This window comes from Amphibalanus amphitrite, unplaced genomic scaffold (genome assembly GCF_019059575.1).
Source record: "Amphibalanus amphitrite isolate SeventyFive unplaced genomic scaffold, NRLGWU_Aamphi_draft 000171F_arrow, whole genome shotgun sequence".
Taxonomy (NCBI): domain Eukaryota; kingdom Metazoa; phylum Arthropoda; class Thecostraca; order Balanomorpha; family Balanidae; genus Amphibalanus; species Amphibalanus amphitrite.
In genome coordinates, this window is record NW_024881666.1 from 558,451 (window position 1) to 580,009 (window position 21,559).

At 46.6% G+C, this 21,559-nt stretch overlaps 1 protein-coding gene across 6 annotated transcripts in view; it reads left to right on the top strand.

Annotated features, from left to right (window-relative positions):
- LOC122383716 (serine/threonine-protein kinase mig-15-like) overlaps positions 1-21,559 on the top strand; it is a 396,652-nt gene that overhangs the window by 353,428 nt on the left and 21,665 nt on the right. For all 6 annotated transcript variants that reach the window (XM_043370438.1, XM_043370439.1, XM_043370441.1 and 3 more), the window contains one exon: positions 18,443-18,553. In XM_043370438.1, the coding sequence (XP_043226373.1) occupies positions 18,443-18,553 (111 nt within the window). The remainder of the gene's footprint in view (positions 1-18,442; positions 18,554-21,559) is intronic.

Consider the following 21,559-nt stretch of genomic DNA (forward strand, 5'->3'; position numbering starts at 1 on the left):
CACGTCACCATCTTGCAGCTTCAGGGCGACGCCCCGTTTCAACCGCTCGTCAGGCTTCCGTATGCCAGAAGATTGACGATGATTTGTAGTCTTGTTCCGTGGAGCCTTCTGACTGGCGCAGCTCTCTTCTGGTGGAAAAGATGCAAGTTGACTTGGCTTTGAGGAAACGGCATCCATGTAGGCAGCGATTGAGCGTTTTACCTTTGTTGTCAGAGAGGTATTACGATAGGCGTTATCACAAGTGTATTCGCGGCCATTGGGGCGACGTAAGAAAAGAAGAAAACATCTGGCCCCAGGAGCTTTGAATTATCAGTTAGCATGCAACTTTTCCTTTATGTGTAAAGAATCTACCATTAATTGGTAGATAAAATTGCATTTAAAATCTTCCTTTTATGTTTTTCGATCGTTTGCACAATATATTCTTTTACTAAGTTAGAAACACTAATTATAAATAGTTCCAGCATCATCGTCAAGAACAATAAGGAAGGCTTGAAGTGAATACAATAATCTAAACGGCTTTGCAAGATGTGAATATCACTTCTAAAATTGCCTGTAGAAATATTGAAGGCAAAAGTTCAACTTTTTCACAAGACGGATGTCTATCAACCTTTTCAACGTGTGACAACTCCGCCGGCATTTCGTCGCCTACAGCCCAGCTTTCCCTCTTGACCGCTAGAGGCGCTGCTATCGATGTCCACCCGTGCCGCCTAACGATCGGTGTTTTGAGTGTCAATTTGCGGAACGCTTAAAGCCTTGTACGGGAAACACAAGAGTCTTGACCACGAAATAGCAGTGCCTGTGTCTACAGCGTTCTCGATTAGTGAGGAGAGGGCCTCCGCCGCTGTGATCCTTGCCCCTCTCGGAATTCTGTGAGCCACAGGGCAGTTTAGTTTCAGTCTGGCCAGAAGAAAAGCCAGATCGACTTCGGAGTCCGGAGGCGGCGGCGTCTCAGTACCCGGCTGTGACTGAGATTCTGTCGATGATGGCTGGATGGGCTGCGATGGATTGGTACTGGCTGGTGAGTTGTAGACGCACATAGGACACCACCAGCTTCCCAGTGTTTCCGCTTGTGCTCTTGTAAGATGGACACAACTGAGATGCCAGTGGCGCTCGCAGACGTTACACCGGATGCGGCGTTTCCGCTTACTGGTTGAAGTGCAGCAGGGACATTCCTTGCTGTCCGAGGTCGCATTGGTAACAGAGTGTTGGGCTGTTCCCAATTCGGTCTTGTCTGCTGGGCTAGAGACATTCTTTCCAGCGCCCGTCCTTTGGCTGTCAGTTTTCCTCGTCGCCAGTTGTAGAGGAACACAGCTGTTCAGTCTGCCACTCTATTTCAGAATGCCGCGCGGGCCGGCTGACCCGCGCAGACGATGACACCGCGGTACAGTCTAACAGACAAGCGCACGCACACCGCGCCCTGCGCACGCGCAGCCACCGCGCACGCGCAGTCGTCGCATGGACCACGCCCAATTACCGTACAAGCATCATGGCGAATTTGATTGAACAAAGCCGAAAAATATTGTTCACGCCGAATATAAAAGCACCCTACGAATTATGTGCACTATGTCTTATATGATTGAGGCTAAGGCACCCAGATGAAACATTAACCCGCGCCCTGCTGGGGGGGAGGGGGGTGTTTGAACACCCCCCCCCCCTTGTGGTTTTTCGCGAATATCTCAAAAACGGGGGCGGCGCCGCCGTTTTTGGTACACCTTATCATACATCAATTCTACACATGTTGTGAAAATTTCAGACCAAGGTCATTCAAGGTCAGGTCACCAGGTCACTTGAAGTGACCTCACCTCATAAAAAGTTTCAATGTCTGTCATAGCTACACCGAGTGACCGATCGCTTTGAAACTTTCAGCGATTGCTAAGAGCAATAGCATGTACAAAATGTATATCTCAGAGTTTTGATATCGATGACCTAAGGTCAGGTCAATTTTGCGACCTACCATTATAAGTCAATGGGAGAAAATTGAAATGCGCCTCCTTTGAACGAAAGACATTATAAACACTCCCAAACACTGAATTACAAGTGGTTTAGACACACTGAACATGAAAATGGTGTCCGTGACCCCTTTTTATGCCCTAAGGTCATCTTAGGTCACGAATGGTATCTAACAGTTTTTCGCAAATAACTTTTGATAGAGGCATGCTAGAGCGATGAAAACGCCTTAGATGTGTTAAGCTCGACGATACGGATCGACTGATATGCAACATGACCCTTTCCGGTCAGGTCATGACCTTGACCTGAGGTCAAATTTTCAAGTTGACCTTTCAAGGTCAAGTTATAGTTCATTCGATGCGTCTTGACGAGAGGAACACGATGCCGGTAAAAGTAAGCTCGTACAAGGCTTGGGTCAAAAGTTATTGCAGAAAAACTGGTTCCGAAAATATCGGCTATTTTTGCAGTTTTGCCCCCTGCAGGCAAAACCGTTGACGTTAGATCAAATCTGAGAGAATTACTCAGAAAGGGCGTTAATAGGGCTATCGAATGCGCTTTTCCGCGGCGCTGTAGCTCTATTGGTTCCCGAGTTATGCGTTGGCTTCTTGGAAATTGTCGACATTCGACCTGGAAATCGGCGAAATTTTGCCTTCAATGACCTCTGGTGACCTGACCTTTGACCTGACCAAAAAAAATTGACCGAAGTGATTTCCTCATCATTTTTGACGCTCTTTCGAACGCCGCCTTCCGCGTATCGCTACGTGGCCCAGGAGCCGAGTTAGAGGGGGGGGGTGTTCAAACACCCCTCCCCCCCCCCAGCAGGGCGTGGAAATCCAGGACCCCCAGCCGGGCGCGGGTTAAATACCCTTTACCTTTTGCATCCAGAGCAGTGCAGCTGGCTACTTGACTTTTTTGCGTTGCTGACTGACAACGGGTGTCATTGGAGGCTCAGGTAGCGTGAAATGTCAAATAAAAATTAATATTACTTGTTTATGCAATGCCGTCTTACTGAACAGTGCCTAAATTACTGATGCGGGACCTCGAAATTGAAACGATCTGACGAATAATGTGCGATATGTCTAATATGCCTGAACCTGGGTCACTTTAACCTGCACTATGACGAAATGGCTGCAATATGGCGAATATCGTGCCGCGATTCAATATATGAATGCACTATGCCGCACCGTCGAAATCGCCTGCACTATTTTTGAAATGTGTGCACTGCCGCCTAAATTGGGCCTTTTCATTACATTCATTAAAATCTCATTAATCTTATTAGCAGTTAAGTTTCAATAATTCAGTAAAATTTCATTAGCAGCTTGTTTGAACGGCACCACGCTACACTTGATGAACAGCAAGAGCGTTGTCAAAAATATTTCCTAGATGGGGCACCGAATTCACTTGAAGGTTAACTTAACTGCTTTGCGGTACGCCGAATACCAATGCATATGACGAAGCAATGCACTCTGTCGAAACTGAAATCGCAACTACTGAAAATGAATGCATTCTCTTTTAAATTGCTTGCACTGTTTCGGAGCCGTCTGCACTATTACTGAATTTCATGTACTCGGCCCAAGAAGCGGTGCACTATGCCGAAATGTCGAAATGGTTGCACTATTTCTGAACTGTGTGCACTATTTCTATATTTGGCCGTAAAAAGGTGTAGTAGCCGTTGGAAGGTCTAGCAGCTTCGACGTTCTTCTGGCGTAGAGGGTAAGTTCACCCGGCGTGAGCCATTTTTGAGTAGTTAACGAGTCTTCTCTAGGGCTAGAGCCGTTTATACTATACCAGTGCCTATGAGCGTGCGTCTGAGTCTGTATCTCGCCGACCGCAAAGCGCAAAACCCTAACTCTGTACATGGCTCACTCTGGCGCTCGCTCGCTTGTTGCCCCAAAAGGCGTCTTGATGTTACTATGGTTCCAGGATCCCTGTAGCTGTATCGGTAAACTTGCAGTGCTGACGACCCATGGTGCCTCGGATCGCTGATCCGTACTGTATCCAATTCCACGGCGCCAAAATTCCATCACTTTTCAAAATTGTTAAAGGTAGTGTGCCTTTGAAAGATTTCCCATTTTATTTTTCCTAGGATAAGAAGCTTCTGTTTTTACCTAATATCGCAAAAAAATCAAAAATGGGCCTGGAATAGTGCCTTTTTCGCCTAAAAGTTTTTCGGTTTTTAGATATGTATAACAACTGTAGTGGGCTCACCTGCAAACAGGCGTCGGGCAACAATCGCGAATGCGGCGCACTTGTGACAATGAGCAAAGGTCATTATAGTGTTACGACCATACGACGTACGGGAATGAGTTATCAGCTGTCTAATCGTAGACAACACAATGTCGAGCCTTAAACTGTAAGCCCGTATTGGTATTGTTTCTTTTATTTGGCTGTCGAACATTATTTATGGTTTGAAATATGATTTTATGTAAAATAATTGATATGAAAAAGCCGTCTTATAAGTTATGACCCCATTTCACCACACCCAAGTGGCAGAAATGACAATGATCAGCTGACGCATTTTTCTTGGCCGAAGTCAGAGCGCGCGGCCCGACGCACCACGCGTATTTGGAAATTCCGACCTCGACGAGCATCAGAAGCCACCTAACAGGCGTGTTCGAAACCGCAGGAGATGATGATGAACGGGTTTATCGAAACTTGATTGGATGAGCATATCGGTAATAGCGATTTCAGTGTGTGCATTTATTGTTCATAGTGGTGTGAAATGTGGTTGGGGTACGACCGACAACCCGTCGGGGCGAATTTCGCACTGGGGTACTCAAAATTTGAAGAATTTAAGACGTTTCCATGAGTTTTGAAGGTATGGATAAGTTCTAAAAATCCGGTTCTCCTTATCTGGGCCATTAACTCCATACGGTCCAAGAAAGCTGGCACACTACCTTTAACATTGGTTTGAAAGCATAGTTACTACCACCAAAGCAAGTCTTCCTCAAATTGACGGCCTGAGCTGGGCACCATGAGAGTGGACGCTTGGCTACGATTATGTGAGCATTATGCATTTTGGTGTGGCCCTTCCGAAGAGACTAGATTTTCAGCACTGAAGCCGAGGGCACTGCAGCTCCTCTCTTGTACGAGAAGAGGGCAAACATTTGAAGTCGGGCTATGCAACTTGGATGCCCCGAAATGCTCCTGCTTGAGGTCTCAACCCTGTGTGGTAGGGTTATTATCAGATTGGAGTCTGTTTTTTTTTTTTTTTGTCGGGAAAAAACACGCTTGTCGCTTGTTGTTCGTCTTTTCCGTTGTAGCGCTTCTTATTCATTGCTTTGCTGCTTGAAGGGCTATCCAGTCACCATTTCTTTACCGTGTTTCCTTTTGTAATGAAAGCCATAAGCTAACAACTGTGAAATTGTAAACGAAACGCAAATGCCTTAGGCTTAATCACTTCATGAATTGAAAAATATGTTGAATCAATTCTGATCACAAAAGAAGAGTAAACCACAAATACTTATACTCTGATTCAATATACTTTGCCAAATATAACATACTAGAGGTACAGGTTTACGCGATAACTGTATGTTTTGATTTATGTTATGTTACGGGTGCATTAGTTTTGGGTGATTGACTTGTATTTTTAGCTATATTATTTGGGTAGATTTGGGTAGCTGTTTTTAAAACTGTAAGGGATGGTGATAGTTGCGGGGTGTTCAAGTGTGTTGTATGTTGGGCCCTTTTTGAACTCAACCCTACCCCTACCCTACCCCTACCCTACCCCTACCCTATCCTACCCTACCCTACCCTACTACCCTACCCTACCCTACTACCCTACCCTACCTACTACCCTACCCTACCCTACCCTACTACCCTACGCTACCCTACTATCCTAACCTACCCTACTACCCTAGCCTACCCTACTACCCTGCCTAACTCTACCATACCCTACCCTACCCTACCATACCCTACCCTACCCTACCCCTACACTACCCTACCCTACCCTACCCTACCCTACCCCTACACTACCCTACCCTACCTTACCCTACCCTACCATACCCTACCCTACCCTACCCCTACACTACCCCACCCTACCCTACCCTACCCTACCCTTACACTACCCTACCCTACCCTACCCTAACCTTACCCTACCCTACCCTACCCTACCCTACCCTACCCTACCCTACCCTACCCTACCCCTACCCCTACACTACCCTACCCTACCCTACCCTACCCTACCCTACCCTACCCTACACTACACTACACTACACTACACTACACTACACTACCCTACCCTACCCCTACCCTACCCTACCCCTACCCTACCCTACCCTACCTACCCCTACCCTACCCTACCCTACCTTCCCTACCCTACCCTACACTGCCACCGACAGTCCAAGTTTCAGCTAAATCGGCCCAGAAACGGCTGAGATATTGCAAAAACAAATTTATTGTATTTACGTGCGAATCCCCTTGGCGAGCGGTGCCTTGTGTCGGCCTTCGTTGTCAAAGGTCAATGACCTGCCGGCTCTGATGCTTTTCACTCAGGTTTTTAAGCGAACAACTGAGCCTAAAGCACGTGCCCTCTGCTCGGCGCCGGCCGCGGCCCCACCACGTGCACACCGCTGAACCCACACCGTCGACAATTTAATACGACGATTGAGTGCACGCGTCCGACTTACAGCGAAAATTTCACCCCCGTAGCCCTTACCGTTCCCGAGCAATAGCCTGTTGCCGATTCTAGTGTAAACCCTATGGCACACCACGTCAGCACGCGCCACGGACGCACCCCCGGCCGCATCGTGCCCAAAATTTAATACGACCTGTTGAATGACGCGACCCACGATTGGCAAAAATTTCACCCTCCTGCGTCAATCGACGGCGCCGTAATAAGCCATTTTGGGAGTAACCCCGACGGCGGCGGACTTTTTAGGATTTATATTATAGACGAGACATTTATTCCCCACTATTATATTATATACCTACATATCAGGAATTGGAGGATGTTCAGTAATTGAGGCGCTCGCTTATAAAATGCCGTGCGTTTCATGCACACTCCTCAAGCAAAAATATTTTTACTTTCCAATTTTCCACATTTTCTCAAGGCTTAGACCGTTACAGAGACCGTTTTAATTGACTTTGATGAAGTTGAACGCGAGAAATCACAACCAAATGCTACATTAGGTTGTACTCGTAAAGAACTGAATTGCGTTTTCCCACACACGTGGCGTTTTCTCACCTACGTCTGCAGGAGAGACCGGACCCACTATGCCCCCCCCCCCCCACCATCGAAAGGTTCTTCATGACTCCCGGGGGCCCCCCGGGGAACCTGGGGGGCCCTATACACTGTGGGGGGCCCCTTCGAAAGCAGGTGGCCCCCTCCTGGGCGAAATCCTGGGTACGTGCCTGATTTCCACTCAGTTTTTTTTTTTTAAGCGAACAACTAAGCCTAAAGCACGTGCCCTCTGCTCGGCGCCGGTCGCGGCCCTATCACGTGCACACCGCTGAACCGACACCCTCGAAAATTACTACGACAAATGAGTGCACGCGCTCGACTTGGCGTGAAAATTTCACCCCCGTAGCCCTTACCGTTCCCGAGCAATAGCTTGTTTTTGCCGATTCTAATGCTAACCCTATGGCACACATGAGCACGCGCCACGGGCGCACCCCCGGCCGCATCGTGCCCAAAATCGAATACGACCTGTTGAATGACGTGACCCACGAGCCGTGAAAATTTCACCCTCGTGCGTCAATCGACGGCGCCGCAATAAGCCTTTTTGGGAGTAACCCCGACGGCGGCGGCGGACTTTTGAAGATTTATAATAGTAGATAACAGTTTCAAATGTTAACATTGGCATCGTCCAATGCAGGCTAAGGTGAATTTTAGCAGATCGATCGCGCGGACAACAAACTAAGGATCCTACTGATAAATTTTCGGCCTCATTCTGCATTTATCAGAGTTCCTGTCCAATCCAGATTCATGTTATCTATGTCGTTTCTCATTTTCCAAAATCTTGAACTGAATCTTGGCAATTTCTCGTGACTACTTCACGATCATGATACATGCATTTCTTAAATTGAACTTTTTGAACCAAACACGCACATATTTGAAAAAATGAATGTCACCATCGTGCTCTACGCCCAAAATTACCCTTAAAACATATATTTTCACATCCATGATCAAAAGTTATGACAATTTTTCGAAATGCTGTACCCAGCTGCGCAACATAATATTATCGTCACCCCACACACTGTCACCACGTCGCTTCCCCTCCCTCCTTCTGGCCCCTACCCTCCACCATGTCCCAGGTCAGCCATCCGCGTGGCTGCCGAGTCAAATCGTGTGGCAGCGCTGCTGGCGGTCCCGCCCCGCCACCGCGAGGGTGGGGGAGCGCGCATGGTACCCTTAAAACATGTATCACAGGCTGCGAATATGAGTTTTGGTTTTCGGGGATATGTGCCTACCCTGTTGACCTATGCTTGACTGACCCCTACATGGAGCTGACACTCTTGAAAGCCTTATATGAAGGATTGTGCGCCGTTTTGACAGAGTTTATGACGAGAGGCGCCCATTGCGAAGTCCTGAAGTCCATGTTACTGAAAGCCCGATTTCAGGTGTTTGACCTGACCTTGACCCGACCTGTGACCTCAAAATTCAACTTTAAAGTACTTATCTGAAGCGTCTCGTCGAGTTCTTTCGTTTGCCGCCTCGTGCGTTTCGCTGCGCTTATTGGTTCTCGAGTTATCGGCTGGAGGCGTTTAACGCCCCCCCCCCCCCCCCAGCAAACGGCGGGTGGCGAAATACCCCAGCAACTGCCGGGTTAACCCGCGCCCGGCTGGGGGTCCTGGATTTCCACGCCCTGCTGGGGGGGGGTTGAACACCCCCCCCCCCTTGTAACTCGGCTCCTGGGCCACGTAGCGATACGCGGAAGGCGGCGTTCGAAAGAGCGTCAAAAATAATGACGAAATCACTTCGGTCAATTTTTTGGTCAGGTCAAAGGTCAGGTCACCAGAGGTCATTGAAGGCAAAATTTGGCCGATTTCCAGGTCGAATGTCGAAAATTTCCAAGAAGCCAACGCATAACTCGGGAACTAATAGAGCTACAGCGCCGCGGAAAAGCGCATTCGATAGCCCTATTAACGCCCTTTCTGAGTAATTCTCTCAGATTTGACCTAACGTCAACGGTTTTGCCTGCAGGGGGCAAAAACTGCAAAAATAGCCGATTTTTTCGGAAACAGTTTTTCTGCAATAACTTTTGACCCAAGCCCTGTACGAGCTTACTTTTACTGGCATCGTGTTCCTCTCGTCAAGACGCATCGAATGAACTATAACTTGACCTTGAAAGGTCAACTTGAAAATTTGACCTCAGGTCAAGGTCATGACCTGACCGGAAAGGGTCATGTTGCATATCAGTCGATCCGTATCGTCGAGCTGAACACATCTAAGGCGTTGTCTTTGCTCTAGCATGCCTCTATCAAAAATCATTTGCGAAAAACTGTTAGATACCATTCGTGACCTAAGATGACCTCAGGGCATAAACAAGGGTCACGGACACCATTTTCATGTTCAGTGTGTCTAAACCACTTGTAATTCGGTGCTTGGGAGTGTTTATAATGTCTTTCGTCCAAAAGAGGCGCATTTCAATTTTCTCCCATTGACTTATAATGGGGAGGTCGCAAAATTGACCTGACCTTAGGTCATCGATATCAAAATTCTGAGATATACATTTTGTACATGCTATTGCTTTAAGCAATCGCTGAAAGTTTCAAAGCGATCGGTCACTCGGTTTAGCTATGACAGACATTGAAACTTTTTATGAGGTGAGGTCACTTCAAGTGAGCTGGTGACCTGACCTTGAATGACCTTGGTCTGAAATTTTCACAACATGTGTAGAATTGATGTATGATAAGGTGTAAGATATTCGCGAAAAACCACAAGGGGGGGGTGTTCAAACACCCCCCCCCCCAGCAGGGCGCGGGTTAATCTGTTTTGACTTTCCGCATTTGATTTTTTTGCTTTTGACTTTTATCCGTTTTGATTTTTTCATGTCTGATTTTTCTCCTTTTTGACTTTTTGCTCTTATGACTTTTGACTTCTTGACGTTTTGACTCTTATACATTTTGACGTTCTTCCATTTGACTTGTATTCCTTTTGACTTTTTGCATTTGACTTGTCTTTTGACTTTTTGTCCTTTGACTTTTTGTCTGGTTACCGTCGGGGACCACCAGTCGGGCGATTCGGAACTGTCGGCCAATCAGCACGCCGCTTTTGTGATGAGATAGTTTGAGAGCCACTGGATATGGTAGCGTAACACCTTTTGGAAAGGCGCTAATAATCGTCCCCTACTTGTCGCTTAAAGAGGGAATTGAAAGGCAGGGGAAAATTCCTTCAAATTATGGAATGTGAATTTTCAGCCATTTAATGTACACAATTTATAGTTTTTACATTAAAAAACATTCCCTGTAAGCCTCTGATAACAATAACACTCTTAGCAGTGTTATAACTCTAGGGCTATGCTACCTAAAATTTGATCTGAAAATAGGGGAGGATTAGGGGAACCTCCATAACTCATATGTAAACATGGCTATTATCCTTTCCTTCCAAGCAGCCAGGCTACCGGCCGCCGGGCCCTCCACCGCGATATCAGTTGGTGACATACCAGGGAAATAAGCTAATATTAGAGCGCTCTATTTATTGCTCCTGCCCCATGTTGAAGAGATACCCCTAAAAGCGTGATCTTTTATCGGCTCTTACGCAGCAAGGCAGTACTTCTCAGACCGGTGGATGGTATAAATAGAAAGAGAATGCGTCAAAGATTAACATGAATAAATTAAAATAACATTAAAATGTTAATTAAGCGTGGCAATTAGTCCCAAACATAAGCTAATTATTGCTCCTACCTCGGCGACGACGCTCCCCGCAGTCAGCGGAGAAGCTAAAATAAAAGCCACCATCCCCCTCCGTAAGTCAATTTTAGAGCGACCGAGCGGGCCGATGCGGGGCCACCAAACTGAGATAAGACGTGGCTAGCAATTGCAAACCGCCATAGAAATCAATATCTTAAGACGTACAATATGGGATGATTACTCTGAAGCTGGATTGAAAGCATGAGTAGATTGCAAGAAACGAAATGCATGGATTGGTTGAATTATACAATAGGCACAGCTCAATAGATGAAGCCATTTCTATGATGTTGACATTTGACATAACCCTTCCTCTCCTCAACTATGACCAAGTGCATTGGCAGTTGCCGGCATAGTTTTTGAGCACGAATGTAATTCGTCATCGGACCGCAATGCATGTTGCTAGGCTGCTGCAATTACAACGAACATACGAATACTGCCTTCATTTGTAGGCGTTTGTTTTTTAGGCGGTCTTTGACGTACAGTGGATCTAGTAAGGATCTCCAGACGTAACTAGATGGCGTTGAGCCTCAGTCGAGTCCATGTGAGATTCAAGGAGAGGTCACTACCGAGCTGGGCCCGATGGGGAGGTGGGCGGGGGGGGGGGGTGGCGAGGTCACGGTGCGGGTGACCTGTCAAACAGCCCCGGCGCGGTGTGGCACTGCCGCAGGCAAATGACGAACTCCAGCGTTGTTCCATATCGCGGTGGTGGGCCGGGCGGCCGGTTAGTTTGGCAGTTGGCTGCTTGGAAGGAAAGCATGATGAGGCATGGGTTTCCTGTGGCCGGTTCATCTACTGTTAACTATGATGAACCCAAAGTAATGTAAATGTGATGTTGGTAATGCAGCTGACAATGGAATATAGCCAATGCTCCGGGCGCCCAGTAGCTATAAGGATTAAGATTATTACGAGCGAGCGAGCGCAGCGAGCGAAGTGAGTCTTTTCAATATAACGGGAAAATCTCAGTATGAGCGGCCCGGCCTGTAACGCTTTTGAGAGGCTTATATATCTCAGCAACCGCTGGACCGATTGGCCTGCGGTCTTTTTTGCTGGGTAGCCTCATCCCTTCTACCCCGTAATTGACTACTTTTGATACATCTCAGTGACCGTCGTGGCACGTGCCACGTGAAAAGTCAAGGGTGTTCAAGCTGTTTTGCAAAAGAAGTGATTTTGAGAGGCCCATATCTCAGCAGCCGCTTGGGCGATTCTCTTGCGGTAATTTTTGTAGGGTAGCTGCATCCCTTCTACCAAAGGTCGGATACTCTTGATCTATGTGAGTGACCTCCACTGCACGTGCAAAATGCAAAAAGAAGAGGTGCCAAATTTGTTCCCATTTCAATAACTCGGTAATTATTGGGGCGATTTCGCTGAAACTTGGTATACAGGTAGGCACCCTACCAGGCATTGCATTCCCATGTGTTGCGGTTAGGGTGCTACTGCACGTGCGCACGTGCAGGGGGCGCTCCCAGATCTCGAAAACGGCTAGGCCGATTGCGCTCAAATTTGGTACACCGTTGGGGACCAGTTAGTAGGGTGCCGTGCAAAAGTCAGTTTGGACCCCGTTTGAACGTGCGCACGTGCAAAATGCCGCTGTCAGATCTCAGGAACGGCTGGGCCGATTGCGTTCAAATTTGGCACACCGCTAGCGACCGGTTAGAAGGGTGCTTTGCACAAGCCCGTTGGAAGTACCCTCTCGCCTTTCCGCACGTGCAGGGCTCACTATCACGCTCGCTCGTTCTTCGCCCAAAAGGCGTTTTACTGGTTTATGTCTCCTGAAATTCTCCTGAATTCTCTGAATCTGAATTCTGAAATTCTCCTGAAAGTCTCCTGAAATGAAATACGTGTAAGCTAAAAACAATAAGACCAGTTAATAAAATTATTTGACCCGAAATTAGCCTCTGTTTTGTATGACCATGATTGCGTGTAAGACATCGGTCCAACTGGGTTCAACCCAGCCCAAGCGCTTTGGCTCCCCCTTTTTTAAAATAAATTTGGCCCGAACCTTTTGAATGAAAGGAATCACAAGGACAAAGTCCCCGCCAAGCTGAGCGTGTTGCCTTGACCTGCTCTACCCTCCGATCAAGCAATTCCTGGTCTATGGCAGAATTTAGAGTCCAAATTTTAACGTGCGCACATAGCCGCGCACGGCCGGTCCCCTCACTGACTTCGCCTGACAGCGGCCTGCCACCAACCACAGCCATACCCGTCAGGAGGCTAAAAAAGTGAAGCACACGTCACGTCGTGTTTCGAACCCGGACTTTTGCAACCGGGACGTGCGCCCTCACCACATGGCACATGGAGTCCAACGCTCTACCGACCGAGCTACCGGGACGGACATTTACCTTGGGGTTTCCGCCTCGTGACATTGACAGACGTCAGACACTTTGGCCGAACTTTAGCCGAAACACTGAGCAGGCTGCGCGGGACGATAGGTGCTCGTAGCGTTGAGGTTGGGTAACCTGTGAGCTGAATGCGATGTCATGAGTTCGAGCCCCACTCCCGGGTCTGGTTTTATCTATAGACACGAACCAAAACCTTTCCTTCTACTGCAACACGGATAAGCACGATGACATCTTTCCCCAATATCTTTCCCCAATATCCTCTCCAAAAGTCAAAATTATCGCTTATAAGTGTTAAGCTAAATTTCATTTTTTAAGAAAATAGTTTTGGTCGTTTGTCTGGAGCCATTTCCACTCTTTTTTTCTTTTCTGATTCTTTTCGACCCGGTAAAACCCACCAAAACTGAACGTGCCAAATGAAAAATATCTAACTCAAATAACAGTTTAGACAAGCCTCATCATGCATCATGAAAAGCATCATGCAACTATCGACTGAATAGTTGCATGCTATGAATACGTCCTAGATTTCAATAATTATCATTGTTCAACATTTTGGCTGGAACTGACGCTGCCTCTGGCTTGCCCGTTTGTTTGAGATAATGATTCCGTTCAGTCGCATTCTTGCCGGTTCCACATGAACAGGATACCACCATACCGGAGTGAACGCACCCGCAACCATCATCCCCTCCCCACAGCCGCCCTCGGCGCAGTGGCGGGCGGCCCTGGGCGGCCCACTCCCGGCGCTACGCACGCTCCATGCGCCGTGATACCGCGTCACTCACCCTCCCTCCTTCCCCCACAATGACCGGTGACCTCACTTCCCTCGGGATTTGGACTCGCCCTACCCCGACCGTAGCGCCACGTGGTGGCTCTGGAGATCTTAAATAGACCCACTGTACAAGGGGGCATACCTGTCGACAACTTGAGTTTGTCCGAATTTCAAAAACTCCCAGAATTTCAATTTCTTATGCACTGTTGTAGGTACAGCTATGTGCACAAGTTTTCGTTTTCTCCTGTTCTAAAAAGGATGATATTTCTCGATTTCGTGCGTCGCTGATTAGAGGGTGCGTTTAATAATAAGGCCCAACGCTTTCTGCATCCGCGAGTACCTTCAAAAGGGAACAACAGTTTCCATTTATTACACTATGGGACATGTGACAAAGACCACCGGAACACGCATAAAACGGAGCTCATATTCCTAAAATGTCTACAATCACTTCTTTTCTGACACTATTAGCAAATACCATCTCAAGTTAGGTGGTTGACAGACAGTCAATGAAGATCTGGGGAGACTGAGTGATGCCAATTCACCACTTATCTGATAATGAGGGCCGAGGGGAGAGAAACATGCAACATGCACAACTGACAACTTGACAAGTGACAAAACACTACCAATTTGCGCAGTGCACAACATATTACAGCGGCCAGCCCAAAAAATGCTTTTGGTGGCTAATTGCAAAACAACTCACTAATAAATGTCTTAGTTGCAGCTGAACACTGCACAATGATCACACTGTTCACGCATTGAGTGAGATGCCACAGTTGGTTTTAATCACACTTTGGTACAACTGCAAATCTGAAGTGTTGCCATGAGGTTCATGCCTCCATGATCACAGTACTTTGGTTGTGGTTGGCATAACACTTGTAGTCTGCAGAGTTCCACATGAACTGCAGACACCTCATCTGGTGGTCTTCATGTTGCTCAACTTCTTCAGGAGGCAAATGTCGACCACCCAGCGGAAGCATGGTCCTGCAGAAAAGAAAGGTAATGCATAAGGTACAAACTACAAACATTATCTGCTGAAACAGCCCCTTCTGTTGGCTGTTATTAAACTTTTAACATAACATAACAACATGTATTCCATGTATATTACATTTGTTGAAGCAAAATACTGCTGGCTATTTCAATACCAGAACATGAAATTATATTGTGGCATAATTCACCACATTCATAGAATATTTTACTTCACGTCACAAGGACTCACAATCTTTCTGTTGGGTGTTTGATTGACGCATTAACTAAGTTTGTCTTAGGTTTTATTATTACAAAAAAAAAATCATATTGCATTATTGTATCAAAATACTGCCAGCAATAACAAAACAAAAACATGAAATGTCAATGAGCAAGCCGCCTTTCCTAAAAATGGGTTACTTTGAAAAGAATTTTAGATTCTTTTAAGGAAAAGGAGAAATGATTATCAGGTAATTATCAGAAAACCACTTAACCAGCAAGTGGCTGGGTGGTTTCACAGCAAACATCAAGCCAAAACATATACTTACATTTATCTAACAATTGACCCATTTGATTACTACAAGGATATGTGAGCAAAATAAGAATCCAATTATCCAATGTTGACTTCCTTGCAAAGTTTATGCCTTATTTTATGAAAATGCATCACTAGAATATGATACTTATCATCGAATATTATTTAATTTACGATTTATTTCGATCGAAGCGCACATGGAGTCCCGCGCCATTTTCGTCGACGATGAATATGATCGTGTTTCATGAAGAGATAAGGGGTTTCAATGGTCTTTCAAAGCAATAATTTGATGCAAAAATTGGTAGGAAATAATACCAGTATAACGCCTTTTGGGGCGACTTACGGAGCGAGCGAGAGGGTGGGCCTTGAACGTGCGAACTTGCGAGGGGGTACCTCCAACTGACTTGTGCACGGCACCCTACTAACCGGTCTCTAGCGATGTACCAAATTTGGGCACAATCGGCCCAGCCGTTCTCGAGATCTGGAAGCGGCACCCTGCATGTGCGCACGTGCAAAATGGGTCCCAACTGACTTGTGCACGGCACCCTACTAACCGGTCCCTAACCGTGTACCAAATTTGAGCGCAATCGGTCCAGCCGTTCCCGAGATCTGGAAACGACCCCTGCACGTGCGCACGTGCAGCAGCACCCCAACTCTGGCACATGTATATGCAGTGCCTAGTGGGTGCCTACCTACATGCCAACTTTCAGCGCAATCGGCCAAGTAGTTACCGAGATATTGCAACAATTACAAAACTGACACCTCTTCGTTTTGCACGTGGCACGTGCATAAGGGGTCACCCACATGCATCGGGAATAGTCCAATACTTGGTAGAAGGAATGAAGCTACCCTACAAAAATTACCGCGTGTAAATCGGTCAAGTGGTTGCTGAGATATAAGCCTCGCAAAAGCGTGACCACGGGCCGGCCGCTCATACTCAGAAATTTCCGTTAATCTAAGGAAAGACTACGCTCGCTTCGGTCGGTCCGTAATAAAGCTGGTTCAAATGGCCATCAACCATTTAAAACACCGAAAATACTCACAACACCGCCCCGACGACCACGCAGCACCGCGCACGCCACACTACTGGCACAATGCCAAAACTGCTGTCACAGCAGAAATGTTTTTTTTTCTCGATTGCAATTGTGGAATTATTTATTAAACAGAAGATGATCTTTCCGAAAAACCGACTGATTTCATACACAGATGCATGGAAAATAAAAAAATCCCGGTAACTTTATTTGTATTGTTTTGTCGATTTTGACATGCTCCTAGTTTGCAGCCATATTTCGATATGTTCTACAGGGAGTTCAGAATTATTTCAGGGCCAATCTTTTCCTCGTTCATTTTCCCGTCGATCATGAAATTTTTAGAGCGGAACAATTAGTTTCCAGGCGGTCCGAGCGGTTTTCGTGAGAAGGGTGCAAAAATCGGCGTCATTTTTAGAGCCTCGACACCAGCTCAACACAGGACCCTATGGGAGACGGTGAAGTAGCGGGAGCAATAAATAGAGCGCTCTAATTTTAGCTTATTTCCCTGGTGTGTCACCGACTGATATGGAACAACAGGCCGGTTGGAGTGCGTCATTTGCCTGCGGTACCGCCCCACCACGCCGGGGCTGTTTGACAGGTCACCCGCACCCTGACCCCCCCCCCCCTCCACCTCCCCACCAGGCCCAGCTCGGAAGTAACCTCTCCTTGCATTTGACATGGACTCGACCAAGACTCAACGCCATCTACTGTTAACGCCAGACCCCTTGAGACCCTAATTTTTCGCGATTATTTTTAAATGCGTGGAAGAATTTCAACCAAGCTCAGGACATGGCCGTTTCAAGACCTGCCGAAACTTTAACAATTTAGATATTTTGTCGCCATTTCAATATTTCAGGCACTTCTCATTAACCCGTAATGTTAAATTTCGAGCAAGATTTTCACCCGGTGTGTAGAGGCTATCACCAGTCAGTCTGTGATACGTTATGACGTCAAAGCTAAGCCCCGCCTCTGTGGTCTTGGCCTGCGGCGGTTTCGGGCCGGCGCGCGGTCACTCGCGCTGTGGCGGGGAGCAGGGACGGTCGAGCGGTGCCGAAAGCCGGCGGAGTTGTGCGTAACGTCTTGTCTGACAGTGCCCAAAGAGCGACATGATGACTGAGGAGCCATAAATGCTCAATGCGCATTGTTTGTTCAATGCTGATAGGTTCGCTGATATTTGTTTTATTTTCATAAGCTGCAAATGACGGGCAGATGGCCCGTCATTAATATTTTTCCTGACATAACGTTAGGAAAAATATACCTGTATTTAAAGCCTATGGCGTTGCAGATAATGTGATAATGGGATGTCGGATGTCATCAAGTAGTTGCTGATTTGTACATGCTATGCAACCATCGAACAACGCAATAATTAGTTAATTGCCTTCGCTTCACACCATAAGGCTCGCTCGTATTTCAAACCCTATCCTACATCGAAAATCGTATTTGTTAGGAATCTTTAACGTTTGTTCGAAGCATGTGTGAGTAGTAGGTTTAGGAGTGATGGTTCTCTTGGTCCTATATACGAGAGTCAACAAGAGCCTAACATTTACTTGACCGTCTGCTGCAATTTGAATTGATACATAGCACGTGAAGCGTCAGCGAAATTCATAGTCCTTTACAGATGGCAGGGGTGTCGTGTGTACAGAGGTCGCTGATGGGCACGAGTCAATGCCGCAGTCGTGGGCGGAGCCTAATGTCATATAACGTATGAAAGCCTCTATCCAGGATGGAAAAACAGTTAACATTACGAGTCAATGACAAGTGTCACAAATATTTAAATGACAACAAAACGTATTTGAAGAAAAAGTTTCGGCAGGTCTTGAAATAGCTATTTCCTAAATATGGTTGAAATTATTCCACGCATTTAAAAATAATCGCGAAAAATTAGGGTCTCAACGGGTCTGGCGTTAACAGTAGTTACGTTTGGAGATGTTTACATAGACCCACTGTTGTATGTTAAGGTGTGAAACGTTATGATGCTGCGCGCTGATATGTGCGGTGTTGGCTACGACAGGCGCAGGGTCCCATCGTGCCGCACACCATCGTCACGCTGCCAAATACCAGCGGCAGCCAGCTGTTGCTCTGCTACGACAACGAGGGGGTCTACGTCAACACCAGCGGCAAGGTGAGTGAGTGAGTGAGCGAGCGAGTGAGTGAGTGAGTGAGTGAGTGAGCGAGTGAGTGAGTGAGTGAGTGAGTGAGTGAGTGAGTGAGTGAGTGAGAGAGAGAGAGAGGGAGAGGGAGAGGGGGAGGGAGAGGGACAGAGGGAGAGAGAGAGAGAGAGAGAGAGAGAGAGAGAGAGAGAGAGAGAGAGAGAGAGAGAGAGCGAGAGAGCGAGAGCGAGAGCGAGAGAGCGAGAGCGAGAGAGCGAGCGAGCGAGCGAGCGAGCGAGCTCGGCCGGCGGCGCTGCGCGGATGGCCAGGACGCCGCACTATCCCGGCAGCTGCTGCTGCTGCTGGGTTGGTTCCACCACTTGTTGGGGACGGGGGGAGGCGTTAAACGTCGCCAGCCGATAACTCGGGAAACAATAGGTGCAGCGTAACGGGCTAGGCCGCAAAGTTGACACTTATCGCCCTATAGAGACTATGGGTCGCTCCATTTTTTTTTTTCAAATACCGGAATACATGTAATGGCACTCGGTGAGCGTACCCTATACTGTAAGTTTGAATGAAAGTGATGCAAAGCCCTTCATAAAATAGCGTCATTAAAGTGCTGTTTTGACAATGTACCGGTTTCGGTGACCTGGGGCCGTATTCACGTCGACTTCGTAAGTCGATTTTTTTCGTAAGTATGTATAATTTGGTATTCACGTCAACACTTCTTAAATTTTTATCGACGGAGTTCACGTGAATAAAAAAAAATACTTAAGAAGTAGGTCAAACTTAAGAAAATTCTTACGAAAATGATCGACGTGATTACGGCCCCTGGGCCCAATCTTATAAAGGTTGTGCTACCAAATGCCGTACTATCATTCCACGCCACTCTATTTACGGCACCCTATTTACGCAATCTTATTAAAAGAATAGTATGGTAATTCTATTCACGCCATTTTGCCCACAGTACAAATCAACGCCAGCAGGAAACACGCAACGTGATTGATCAATGTCTTGTCGCCGTCGCTATTGGAAATTATGCGTACTGTTTGCGAACAGCAAAAGCTATGTGTTTTAATTTTTATGGGGCATTTATTTCTTTTAGAGACACGCATATGTGTAATGAATGAATTATTTATGGAAAACGTGATAGCAAACTATGGAAAACACCAACGTGCTTGAAGAATTCTCCTGAAAAGTGGATTGCCGACCAAATAAATTTCAGCGTGAGCATTCTCGCGCTCAGAAAATCGAGTGAATAAAGTTTTTCTTCCACTTATCATTTGCATTTACTTGCTGTTAAGGCATTGCAATAAATTTGTTAAAGAATTATTTAAATCATCATTTAATTACAGCTCGGCTACGCTTTCAGTAATTGAAGTAATGCCGTTGGCAATGAAGCTCCTACAATTTGAGCATCAGGATGCGTACATTAACTGCATCAATTCAAATATAGCTTATTTTCCTGCTTGTCATAAGCTCTTGAAATTTTCATTCTTGAAGATAAAGCTACTAAAATTCGAAGATTACGTACATGAACTGAATTAGGTCAAGCTACAGCTTATTTTCTTTCTCATTCAAGCATAGGTACGGGGTACCTTAACCTACCTATTACCTAACCTAAAGCTAAAAAGCAATTCCTCAAAAGATTGAAGTACCCAGTCTACATATCAAAGCTATATCAAGAAAAATACCTGGTTCAGAAGTCAGATCGAGATGCAGGAAGAGAAACAACAGATTGGTCACTGATCAGTAACTGTGCCAAACAGAAAGTGAGGAAATACGAATAGTGAGTAGGCATTTACAATTTTTGACAAACTAAGGTATATCATCATTGATTTAAATATCTAATCAGAAGCCATGAAGTGCCCGTTATTTGTGTCATACGTGAGACGTGAGAATAGGCTAAAGACCCATACCGATTCTGTAATGCAGTGGCTGCCGAAAATCTAAGACAGTTACTGGTGCTAAAATCCTTAAAATCTATCTATATCTTACTTAATAAATTTCAAGTTGTCTGCGTGTCCGTCAGCCGTATGTGTCTTCTTGCGCCGGAACGGCGCCGCGTATCGACGTGAAATTTGGTGACCACAAACTTTGGGTGGGGTGGACCATCGTATTAAAATATGGGCGCAATCGGACCAGGGGTGCGGTGTCAGGGCCTGCATCTCTGCCCCAGGCTGGGCGAGGCCGGCGCCGAGCAGAGGGCACGTGCTTTAGGCTCAGTTGTTCGCTTAAAAAACTGAGTTGAAAGCATCAGAGCCGGCAGGTCATTGACCTTTGACAACGAAGGCCGACACAAGGCACCGCTCGCCAAGAGGATTCGCCAGTAAATACAATTAATTTGTTTTCGCAATATCTCAGCCGTTTTTGGGCCGATTTAGCTGAAACTTGGACTGTCGGTGGTAGTGTAGGGTAGGTTAGGGTAGGGTAGGGTAGGGTAGGGTAGGGTAGGGTAGGGGTAGGGTAGAGTAGGGTAGGGTAGGTTAGGGTAATGTAGGGTAGGGGTAGGGTAGGATAGGGGTAAGGTAGGGTAGGGTAGGTTAGGGTAGTGTAGGGGTAGCGGTAGGGTAAATCGCTCGAATGAGTTTCGTTACGTGATGCGTCGTCTCGTTATGCCTTCTTCTTTTATCTTCTGTGCTACTACCTTGTGCAGTTTGAAGAAGCCCGTTGATATGTTGGTAGCGTCTTCTGTTTGGATGTAGGCCGCCTCAAACATCCACCTCTGGGTCTTGCTCAAGTCGCTGTGGAGAACTTCTGCTGCGTTCCAGTTCGGAAGGTGGCCTTGTTCGTCGATGTGTATCACAAGAGCGTTCGTTGTTCGGCGATTTCGTACGTCGTTTCTATGTTCTCTGATTCTTGTTTGAAGTCCCCTACCCGTTTCTCCAAAATAGGCCTTGTCGCACCTGCCACATGGGATTTTGTATACGGCACTGTTCCTGTTTTCTGTCTTTTGATTTGACTTCTTTGTGTGCTGTCCGATCTTCTTTCCTGACTTCGTGACCAGACTTAGATGTGGTGTCATCTGCCTCCGTACT